Source organism: Ranitomeya imitator, chromosome 9 (genome assembly GCF_032444005.1).
Source record: "Ranitomeya imitator isolate aRanImi1 chromosome 9, aRanImi1.pri, whole genome shotgun sequence".
Taxonomy (NCBI): Eukaryota; Metazoa; Chordata; class Amphibia; order Anura; family Dendrobatidae; genus Ranitomeya; species Ranitomeya imitator.
In genome coordinates this window covers 9,687,453-9,699,481 of record NC_091290.1, presented here as the reverse complement: position 1 = coordinate 9,699,481, position 12,029 = coordinate 9,687,453, and the positions used below count along the sequence as shown (strand labels likewise).

The window sequence follows — 12,029 nt, the reverse complement described above, 5'->3', positions numbered from 1 at the left end:
TTTCCTCTTCGGTGTTTTCAGCGTTCGGTGCCAGGAGAATGAGACAGAGCCGGATTCTTCACCGCGGATCCCGCAGACACAATCGGTTGTGTGTCCGATGTACGGTGTGGGCGCGTATACATAATGTATGAACACAGGAGAATGGCGGCTGTGTGCCGCAGGGCTGACGTCTCCGGCTCTCTGACCTTGAATCTTGGACGAGATTACGTTTGTGTAAAGTCGTCTGAAACAATGTAGAGGAGACGCAGCAGCGAGCTGGAAATCCGCCGTCACCTCCATATACTACAGGGATCGTTTTCTCTCCCATCTGCTGTGGATCAGCGATCAGTTACCTGCAGATCTCCAGCTGTGGTGAAACTACAACTCCCAGGCATGGTGTGATAGGTGTGACAGTGGAGCCAGTGCCTGCTGGGAGTTGTAGTTTCACAACAGCTGGAGTGCAGCAGGTTGCTGATGGCTACTAGGATGTAACGCATATAATGGGGGGCTATAGGGGAACACCGGGCTCAGACACTAAAGGCTATGTGCACACGTTCAGGATTTCTCGCAGAAAATTCCTGAGAAAAACCAGACATTTTCTGCAAAAAATCCGCAAGAAAACCGCATGCGGTTTTGACGCGTTTTTTTTCCGGACACTTCCCAATGCATTTTTTAGTGGGAAATCCGAAAAAAAAAATTAATGAACATGCTGCGGTTTTTACCACGATGTGTTTTTTTTTTTGCGGAAAAAAACGCATCATGTGCACAAAACATGCGGAATTCATTCTAAATGATGGGATGCTTATTGTATGCGGTTTTTTTTTCCGGTTTTATAGCGTTTTTATCAGGAAAAAATGAGAAAAATCCGCAACATGTGCTCACAGCCTAAAGGAGATACGTGACCACTTTTCGGTGGGCCCCCACTAATCCCAAGAATTGACGTCTGACCGTCCCATAGGTGATGAATCGATCGCTGGGGGTCCGGTCCATTCTGACTCGGGCCTTTTCTTCGGATTGGTGGATTTCTTTCCTAGTGTTTGGACTCCCCCTTGATCAATAAGTTATTCCCCTTTCTTATTATTGTATTTTTTTTTTATTTACATATCACATAAAGGAAAGTTTAATAAACACCTACTCCAGGGTTATTTATTTTGGATGACCCCTCCCTTTCCATTTGCCTAATTGGTAGTATGGGGTATACCACGATTAGGACCCCTCTATACGCCGGGCACCAGGAGTTGCTGCATGTTGACCATGTACCCCAGCCAAAAAAAATCCTATTGAAATGAATGGTGTCTTGAGCAGTATAGAGATACAGTATATACCGCGTATATGGGGCTTGTCCGATCTGGAGATCTAATGACCGGGGGGTCACAGGTGCACTGATTTACAAAATGGATCTTGCCTAAATCCCACCTTCAGGATCACACTCTTTCCCGTCTCCTTGGATCTCTGATTTTTACTTTCAGCCAGGAAAGTTTTGACCTTGAACGTGAAGTTAATAAGTTCTTAATTACTGGCACATTAATTTCTCCTCCTCTGCATCCACAAGTCTCCGGCGGCCGCCCCCTCCTCTTACACCTATTCATCTCCGGACCCCCTCCTCCCACTACACACATGAAGGGGATCTGGAGACGCAGGTATGTACAAAGCCGCCGGATCCGGTTACCGTTCCCAGAGCAGATCAGAAAAGCCGATAAAATCCGGGTAATGGACGGCGGCTCGCCAGCTCTGTGACGTCAAGGGCTTTCTTTCCATTCTCCTGAAACCTGCAGCAAACTTCTTCTTTTGAGTTTTGGAAAGGGATAATAATCAGAAGAATAAGGCAGATGATCAGCAATTTCATTTATATTATGTATTTTTTATTTTTTTAATTACGAAACTTTTGGGCATCTCATAATCTTGTAAAAATAAGATGCCTTTTAGAAAGTTTCTGCTGAAGTTCCGATCTTCACCTGACGGGGTTAACTTTCCTAATCACAAACTTCAGAATGACAAAACTTTCTCCACTGATACTTAGCACATGCCCTCCTCACAGATATCACTTGTTTCCACAGTAATGGGATTTATTATTTATTTGCTGGAAATATTACAGAAAAATGAATGGAAAAAAAAGTGAAAAAAAATCATCTAACATTTATTAATATTAAAATAAGCCATCATTATTTCAATGTAGAGGAGAAAAAAATCACAAATGTGTGAGAAGGAAACATAAATATATTGCTGTAGTAAAGGCAGCATGGGGGGGGCCTGAGGTTATATACCGGGGGCAATTGGGCCGGATGTTATCCACTGGGGGTGGTGGGGCCGGATGTTATATACCGGGGGGCAATTGGGCCGGATGTTATCCACTGGGGGTGGTGGGGCCGGATGTTATATACCGGGGGCGATGGGGCCGGATGTTATATACCGGGGCGATGGGGCCGGATGTTATATACCGGGGCGATGGGGCCAGATGTTATATACCGGGGGGCAATTGGGCCGGATGTTATCCACTGGGGGTGATGGGGCCGGATGTTATATACCGGGGCGATGGCGCCGGATGTTATATACCGGGGCGATGGGGCCGGATGTTATATACCGGGGCGATGGGGCCGGATGTTATATACCGGGGCGATGGGGCCAGATGTTATATACCGGGGGGCAATTGGGCCGGATGTTATCCACTGGGGGTGATGGGGCCGGATGTTATATACCGGGGGCGATGGGGCCGGATGTTATATACCGGGGCGATGGGGCCGGATGTTATATACCGGGGCGATGGGGCCAGATGTTATATACCGGGGGGCAATTGGGCCGGATGTTATCCACTGGGGGTGATGGGGCCGGATGTTATATACCGGGGCGATGGCGCCGGATGTTATATACCGGGGCGATGGCGCCGGATGTTATATACCGGGGCGATGGGGCCGGATGTTATATACCGGGGCGATGGGGCCGGATGTTATATACCGGGGCGATGGGGCCAGATGTTATATACCGGGGGTGGTGGGGCCGGATGTTATATACCGGGGGGCAATTGGGCCGGATGTTATCCACTGGGGGTGATGGGGCCGGATGTTATATACCCGGGGTGATGGGGCCAGATGTTATATACTGGGCGATGGGGCCGGAGATGATATACCGGGATTAATGAGGCCGGATGTTGTATACTGGGGGCGATGGGGCCGGAGATGATATACCGGGAGCGATGGGGCCGGAGATTATATACCGGGATTAATGAGGCCGGATGTTATATACCGGGGGCGATGGGGCCGGATGTTATATACCGGGGGCGATGGGGCCGGATGTTATATACCGGGGGCGATGGGGCTGGATGTTATATACCGGGGGCGATGGGGCCGGATGTTACAGTGGGGCAAAAAAGTATTTAGTCAGTCAGCAATAGTGCAAGTTCCACCACTTATAAAGATGAGAGTCGTCTGTAATTTACATCATAGGTAGACCTCAACTATCGGAGACAAACTGAGAAAAAAAAATCCAGAAAATCACATTGTCTGTTTTTTTAACAATTTATTTGCATATTATGGTGGAAAATAAGTATTTGGTCAGAAACAAAATTTCATCTCAATACTTTGTAATATATCCTTTGTTGGCAATGACAGAGGTCAAACGTTTTCTGTAAGTCTTCACAAGGTTGCCACACACTGTTGTTGGTATGTTGGCCCATTCCTCCATGCAGATCTCCTCTAGAGCAGTGATGTTTTTGGCTTTTCGCTTGGCAACACGGACTTTCAATTCCCTCCAAAGGTTTTCTATAGGGTTGAGATCTGGAGACTGGCTAGGCCACTCCAGGACCTTGAATTGCTTCTTACGAAGCCACTCCTTCGTTGCCCTGGCGGTTTGCTTTGGATCATTGTCATGTTGAAAGACCCAGCCACGTTTCATCTTCAATGCCCTTGCTGATGGAAGGAGGTTTGCACTCAAAATCTCACGATACATGGCCCCATTCATTCTTTCATGTACCCGGATCAGTCGTCCTGGCCCCTTTGCAGAGAAACAGCCCCAAAGCATGATGTTTCCACCACCATGCTTTACAGTAGGTATGGTGTTTGATGGATGCAACTCAGTATTCTTTTTCCTCCAAACACGACAAGTTGTGTTTCTACCAAACAGTTCCAGTTTGGTTTCATCAGACCATAGGACATTCTCCCAAAACTCCTCTGGATCATCCAGATGCTCTCTAGCAAACTTCAGACGGGCCCGGACATGTACTGGCTTAAGCAGTGGGACACGTCTGGCACTGCAGGATCTGAGTCCATGGTGGCGTAGTGTGTTACTTATGGTAGGCCTTGTTACATTGGTCCCAGCTCTCTGCAGTTCATTCACTAGGTCCCCCCGCGTGGTTCTGGGATTTTTGCTCACCGTTCTTATGATCATTCTGACCCCACGGGGTGGGATTTTGCGTGGAGCCCCAGATCGAGGGAGATTATCAGTGGTCTTGTATGTCTTCCATTTTCTAATTATTGCTCCCACTGTTGATTTCTTCACTCCAAGCTGGTTGGCTATTGCAGATTCAGTCTTCCCAGCCTGGTGCAGGGCTACAATTTTGTTTCTGGTGTCCTTTGACAGCTCTTTGGTCTTCACCATAGTGGAGTTTGGAGTCAGACTGTTTGAGGGTGTGCACAGGTGTCTTTTTATACTGATAACAAGTTTAAACAGGTGCCATTACTACAGGTAATGAGTGGAGGAAAGAGGAGACTCTTAAAGAAGAAGTTACAGGTCTGTGAGAGCCAGAAATCTTGATTGTTTGTTTCTGACCAAATACTTATTTTCCACCATAATATGCAAATAAATTGTTAAAAAAAACAGACAATGTGATTTTCTGGATTTTTTTTTCTCAGTTTGTCTCCCATAGTTGAGGTCTACCTATGATGTAAATTACAGACGCCTCTCATCTTTTTAATTGGTGGAACTTGCACTATTGCTGACTGACTAAATACTTTTTTGCCCCACTGTATATACCGGGGGCGATGGGGCTGGATGTTATATACCGGGGGCGATGGGGCCGGAGATTATATACCGGGGGCGATGAGGCCGGATGTTATATACCTGGGGTGATGGGGCCGGATGTTATATACCTGGGGCGATGGGGCCAGATGTTATGTACTGGGCGATGGGGCCGGAGATGATATACCGGGGGTGATGGGGCCAGATGTTATATACCGGGGGCGATGGGGCCGGATGTTATATACCGGGGGCGATGGGGCCGGATGTTATATACCGGGGGCGATGGGGCCGGATGTTATATACCGGGGGCGATGGGGCCGGATGTTATATACCGGGGGCGATGGGGCCGGAGATTATATACCGGGGGCGATGAGGCCGGATGTTATATACCTGGGGTGATGGGGCCGGATGTTATATACCTGGGGCGATGGGGCCAGATGTTATGTACTGGGCGATGGGGCCCGGAGATGATATACCGGGGGCGATGGGGCCGGATGTTATATACTGGGGGCGATGGGGCCGGATGTTATATACCGGGGGCGATGGGGCCGGATGTTATATACTGGGCGATGGGGCCCGGAGATGATATACCGGGGGCGATGGGGCCGGAGATGATATACCGGGGGCGATGGGGCCGGATGTTATATACCGGGGGCGATGGGGCCGGATGTTATATACCGGGGGCGATGGGGCCGGATGTTATATACCGGGGGCGATGGGGCCGGATGTTATATACCGGGGGCGATGGGGCCGGATGTTATATACCGGGGGCGATGGGGCCGGAGATTATATACCAGGGGCGATGGGGCCGGAGATTATATACCGGGATTAATGGGGCCGGATGTTATACACCAGTAGGTGATGGGACTGGAGGAGAAAGCCTGACTCCAGTGGGTCCTAATACTTTTCTCCCTGCAGTATGTGCAGATAAATGTGTGTATTTGGTTTGTGTTCTCATCTGCATTGTCGATCTTGTTACTTCTGTCACTGATTTCGTAGTTTTCATCCTATTAGCAGGCCCCGTGATGAAGACCCCGGACTTTATTTATAGTCTGTGGGGTCTTCTTGGCGTCAGTGGTGTCCATCATGCAGAATCCACAATGCAGATGTTAGCGCAGCACGAGGGTCCGCTCTGTAATACGGGGAAACCTCCCCTCCCCCTCCGGGCCGATCTGATGGGATTATAATGAGTCCATAACCAGAGCTTTCAGGTTCCTGGATTATAGGTTGGTAAACATGGCCCTGTGAAGAGAGCGGCGGCGTCATAGGTGCGTGGAGGGAGATGTGTGCCAGGCGGGTGAAGCGTTTCAGGAATTTGTAAAGTTCACAGAACCTTTTTAATGTACTTAGTGGGAGCAGGATCCTCGGAGCTGCTTCACCCCCGACACTGCAATCCGAGCCTATAATTTCCCTTCTATGGCGCGATTGCCTTATTATTGCTGCGGGCAAGAGACATTGTACTTGTGAAATCTGGAAAGTTTGTGCATTGGAGTCTGAGCACTCGATGGCGCCGTTGCAGACGTCTGATGGTGGCGGTTTTGGCTGTCGTTTATCCCACTGTCATAATATGCAGAATTAGCCAAACCTAACAGGGGTCTGGTGTGTGACCGGATGGCTGACGTGGGGTCTGGTGTGTGGCCGGATGGCAGACGTGGGGTCTGGTGTGTGGCCGGATGGCTGACGTGGGGTCTGGTGTGTGACTGGATGGCTGACGTGGGGTCTGGTGTTTGGCCGGATGGCTGACGTGGGATCTGGTGTGTGGCCCGATGGCTGACGTGGGGTCTGGTGTGTGGCCGGATGGCTGATGTGGGGTCTGGTGTGTGGCCGGATGGCTGATGTGGGGTCTGGTGTTTGGCCGGATGGCTGACGTGGGATCTGGTGTGTGGCCCGATGGCTGACGTGGGATCTGGTGTGTGGCTGGATGGCTGACGTGGGGTCTGGTGTGTGGCCCGATGGCTGACGTGGGGTCTGGTGTGTGGCCCGATGGCTGACGTGGGGTCTGGTGTGTGGCCAGATGGCTGACGTGGGGTCTGGTGTGTGGCCCGATGGCTGACGTGGGGTCTGGTGTGTGGCCCGATGGCTGACGTGGGGTCTGGTGTGTGGCCGGATGGCTGACGTGGGGTCTGGTGTGTGGCCCGATGGCTGATGTGGGGTCTGGTGTTTGGCCCGATGGCTGACGTGGGGTCTGGTGTGTGGCCGGATGGCTGACGTGGGGTCTGGTGTGTGGCCCGATGGCTGACGTGAGGTCTGGTGTGTGGCCGGATGGCTGACGTGGGGTCTGGTGTGTGGCCCGATGGCTGACGTGGGGTCTGGTGTGTGGCCCGATGGCTGACGTGGGGTCTGGTGTGTGGCCCGATGGCTGACGTGGGGTCTGGTGTGTGGCTGGATGGCTGACGTGGGGTCTGGTGTGTGGCTGGATGGCTGACGTGGGGTCTGGTGTGTGGCCCGATGGCTGACGTGGGGTCTGGTGTGTGGCTGGATGGCTGACGTGGGGTCTGGTGTGTGACCGGATGGCTGACGTGGGGTCTGGTGTTTGGCCGGATGGCTGACGTGGGGTCTGGTGTGTGGCCGGATGGCTGACGTGGGGTCTGGTGTGTGGCCGGATGGCAGACGTGGGGTCTGGTGTGTGGCCCGATGGCTGACGTGGGGTCTGGTGTGTGGCCCGATGGCTGACGTGGGGTCTGGTGTGTGGCTGGATGGCTGACGTGGGGTCTGGTGTGTGGCCGGATGGCTGATTTCCCCAGAGGGGCCATTTATGCCCATTGACTGCATGAACTGTTTGCAGTGAGCGCTCCGGAGGTCACACAAGTCTCTACTTACCTACTGCACCTCTTGTCTGAGCCATCAGGAGAATAATAACCACTGGGCCGGGGGAATGAAGTGTCGGCTCCTGGACATGAAGCTGGAGGGTAACCGCTCTGAATATTGAATTTACCTAAAGAGTCAAAAATGATCGAAAGCTGAAAAATGTCCATATATGCAAAGAATGGGATGCACGGACAGGGAGCAGACCCCGTTATATCCTGCAAGCACAAAATACATTGACTATTAGGGGCAGCATGTATATCCAAGGCAGGGCTCCAGGACATGGGCCTTAAGCATGTTTTATTATAGTTAATGTTTACCCGGATATCTGTATATAGGGGGAGACCTGTGTAAAGCTAAATATAAACACATTCCCTTGAGAAATGTGGATTTACACTGGGGGCGCTGTTGCATTGGAGTCTATGAAAAGTATTCACTGTTCTTCAGTGGTGAAAAACGGTACTGCAACTCAGAAAATCAAAAGGTTTGCCAGATTTTGGAGGAAAAAAAAAAAAAGGCAATGGATGACTTGGTGTCATTGATGACTTTCTGTCATTCAGACGTGACACCAGGGAAGTTTCCCACAAGTCTCAGGGCCTCCCGGGTGGAATGAGAGATCGGGGGTAGACATTAATGTCTTGTCTTTACATGCAAAGCAGAAATGCAGATGGTGTTCTGTCTGCGGATTGGGAACATGAAGCCACAGCGTAAGTGGCTGCTTGTGCACCGCACACTATGGCGGACTCCTCCAGCGGCCTTTTTAAAGGGCCATAAGTCTTGGATATGCTGTCTGCCTGTGCAGGATCCCCCGTGGGCTCCGCGGTGCCGTGTATAAAGCCGGACATGATAAAATCAGACCACGGACTAAGTGCTGACCCTCCGCCGACGCTTCTCCTATATCGCTTGTTGGGAAGCAAATTACCGAGAAACCCTCAATCCCGTCACTGATGTTTATGGGATGGAAGTTGTTTTTTTATATAGTTTCTGTGCAAAGCGAAGATTTCACCAAGAAGCTTTGTCCAACGCGTCGTCGTTTCTTGAAGCCGAGGTCACGACACCCCCTTTTTTTTTTTTTTTTTGCAGCCGATCCTCTGAAATGTGAAATCAAGTGATCGCTCGATCACCCGGCTCTTTTCAGGAATCGGCTGCTGAGACTTCAGCACGACGTCTCACAAAACAAAGGTGAAGGAAGTGAACGCACAAAAAGGATTATCTCAGCAAATAATGGCTGATCGAGTCCGGGAGCCGCGCCAGGGGGACGCCACCATCTTCACCTCGGATGTTACCTTTTTGTAGGATGAGACCGATGTAGCAGAGCCGACATAATAGTTTACAAGCTGAATCCGCTATTAATGGGGTCAGGCTATTAGAAAGATTTATCAACCATTACTGGATCGAGGGTCCCGATAGCAAGTGCTTCTCTGACCCTTCTCCAAACAGCTACAGAGAGAAATGATGATATTCTGGCTGCTGCAGCTGCCACTAGAGGGCGCCGTCAGCGCACAGATGTGTACAGCTCCTGCTCCACTTACTGGCGGCTTTATAAATGCGATTTCCAGCAATGTCTCCCTCCTGGGAGCTGGAGGAGGCGTCTGAAAGGGGTTATTTGTCCTGCAAAGAATCTAGAGAATCTCCCCTATTATGGATGGCTGTCTCAGACATCAGAAAAGTGCGCATTCTCTGTAGTCCTCTGCTACATCCGACAGCTCGGCTCTGCTTCATCTGCCGCCTCTTATAATACGCAATGACGTATAGGTTCAGCTCTTTTGGGGAAAAGTTTCCTGGTCGTTCTGGTCGATGACGGCGACATTAGATTACAAATTCCAGCAAATCAAAGGCCAGAAAGTGACCCGTTGGGGAGCGTGAAGGATTTCCTCAGCTTCCTTTCTGGAGTTTCCTGTTAATTTGTGTTTTGTTTGTTCGCAGCAAAATAAAAGTCAAAAACTGGAATGACCTCAGTTATGGAGATTTTTTTTCAGTGATTTATTTAATATATATATATATAGAGAGAGAGAGAGAGAGAGAGAGAGAGAGAGAGAGAGAGAGAGATGTATATATAGTGTGTGTGTGTGTGTAATATATATATATATATATATATATATATATATATATATATATATATATATATATATATATATACACGATAATGTCGACGTCAATATAACACGCTGTCATTGTGTGATCGCAGATCTTAAAGTCACTTTCACACCTTTTCCCATAATGTTGTTTTCAGGTCCAAAATCCTGGGCCAATTAGTTCTGAATACATCCCTGTAATGGTTCGTTCTTCTGATACAAAGCTCCAAATACCCAGCGCAGGTAAAGAGCACCTGTCACCAGGTCAAAAGTGGTAAAACTTTGCTCTTATTCAATTCCCCTGAGGTTTTTTTGCTTTTAAATCTGCTACATTGTTCCTGAGATATGGGATTTTATTTGGTGAAAATTTTTGCCAAGGGGGCGTGGATCTGCATAGATTACCTTGTGAGCAACGCCCACTTGATAAAGACAGTAAAAATGAGCACTAAATAATAAGGCGCCCTTCCCTGGAACCATATGGAGTATTTAATAAAAACTACTCTGTGGAGCAGCGGGAATAAAATAAGAGCAAAAACTGCTGACAGGTTCTCGTTAAGAGATAGTAGGCGGGGCTGTGCAGGTAGTAGGCGGGGCTGCGCAGGTAGTAGGCGGGGCTGTGCAGGTGGTAGGCGGGACTGTGCAGGTAGTAGGCGGGGCTGTGCAGGTAGTAGGCGGGGCTGTGCAGGTAGTAGGCGGGGCTGTGCAGGTAGTAGGCGGGGCTGTGCAGGTAGTAGGCGGGGCTGCGCAGGTAGTAGGCGGGGCTGTGCAGGTGGTAGGTGGGGCTGTGCAGGTAGTAGGCGGGGCTGTGCAGGTAGTAGGCGGGCTGCGCAGGTAGTAGGCGGGGCTGTGCAGGTAGTAGGCGGGTCTGCTTGGGTGGTAGGCGGGGCTGCGCAGATCAACGTCGTCGCACCGACCCACAGAGTAAAGTGTAAAGGTTTTTATCCTGCAGTAAACCTAATGGAGGGTTTGTGGGGTCTTCCGTACAATATATGGTCACGTTGGTGGGTATATGGTAAATGCCCCATAGGGCGGAGGCCGGGAGTGCGCCATCCACTCTCCATGCAGCCGCCGGACGTCGCTGGGCTCATTCCTCGCACTCTGGGCCCATTGGCTTCATTTTCTGTCTCCCTTTTCCCATCACACAGATGTCTGGGAATTTGGGGAATGGAGTCATCAGTGCAGATAATCACTAAATCTTCAGAGTTATTTTTTTGGGACGGCTTTGATCCTAATCCAGAGGAGCGATGGTCACCGGCCCCCCTTCTATGCAGCCGTTCAGGCCGATAATGAGGTCCCCCGGCCGGGTCGGAGGTCGCGGCGGTCAGCGATGTGTTATTAGCGGAGTCAGTGATGTGTTATTAGCGGACACCTCCATCTTCGCACAGTAAAATGCTGAGTGTCTGTGAATACATCATCGTCTTCTCCATTCACACCCAAAGCTGAAAATTACAGGAGCTCGGTGACCGGTATGTGGTTGAACCGTCCTGTAAAGCCGTGTTGCTGCAATCAGGAGGATTTTGAAAGCTGCTTTGGTTGTGACTGGAGAAGATTGCTCACACTCCATAGACGGTGTCTGCTCCGTTGTAGGTTATGGATGATCCCATCGGGGCCACATTCTGCCGTTTGCCTTTCACACCCGATTGCGCGATTCCTAGTTAATAATTAACCCGCGCCGGTCTGCTCTGTTTGCTCGTGTCCAGGGGGTCGTTCATAATTAGCTCACAGTGTAACGTGATCCGGAAACTTCTCTCCTTTTCTTATTTGCAGATTCTAGGATGTTGCCGGCGGTGATTTTGGATTTCCCCACCTGACGGTTCCTGGAGGTGCCGAAGACTTGTCTGCTGGGAACCATGTTGTGCCCATGTCGCAGTAAAGCCAAACTGCTGGGCGCTGCCCTGTGCCTGCTGTCCGTCGTCACCTGGTTGTATCTGTCTGTGGGCGACGCGGGATGTGAGTGGTACATCTATTATCTGTCTATTAGCTATCATCTATTATCTATCATCTGTCTATTATCTATCTATCATCTATCTATTATCTGTCTATTAGCTATCATCTATTATCTATCATCTGTCTATTATCTATCTATCATCTATCTATCTATTATCTGTCTATTAGCTATCATCTATTATCTATCATCTGTCTATTATCTATCTATCATCTATCTATTATCTATCTATTATCTATCTATCTATTATCTATCTATCATCTATCTATTAATCA

At 49.7% G+C, this 12,029-nt stretch overlaps 1 protein-coding gene across 3 annotated transcripts in view; it reads left to right on the top strand.

The window, feature by feature from the left end:
- The window catches only part of LARGE2 (LARGE xylosyl- and glucuronyltransferase 2), a 71,949-nt gene that overhangs the window by 25,042 nt on the left and 34,878 nt on the right, over window positions 1–12,029 (top strand). For all 3 annotated transcript variants that reach the window (XM_069740052.1, XM_069740050.1, XM_069740051.1), the window contains one exon: window positions 11,577–11,759. Coding sequence is in view for 2 of the 3 variants with exons in the window: in XM_069740050.1 (XP_069596151.1) it covers window positions 11,660–11,759 (100 nt within the window). In the remaining variant the exon portion in view is untranslated. The remainder of the gene's footprint in view (window positions 1–11,576; window positions 11,760–12,029) is intronic.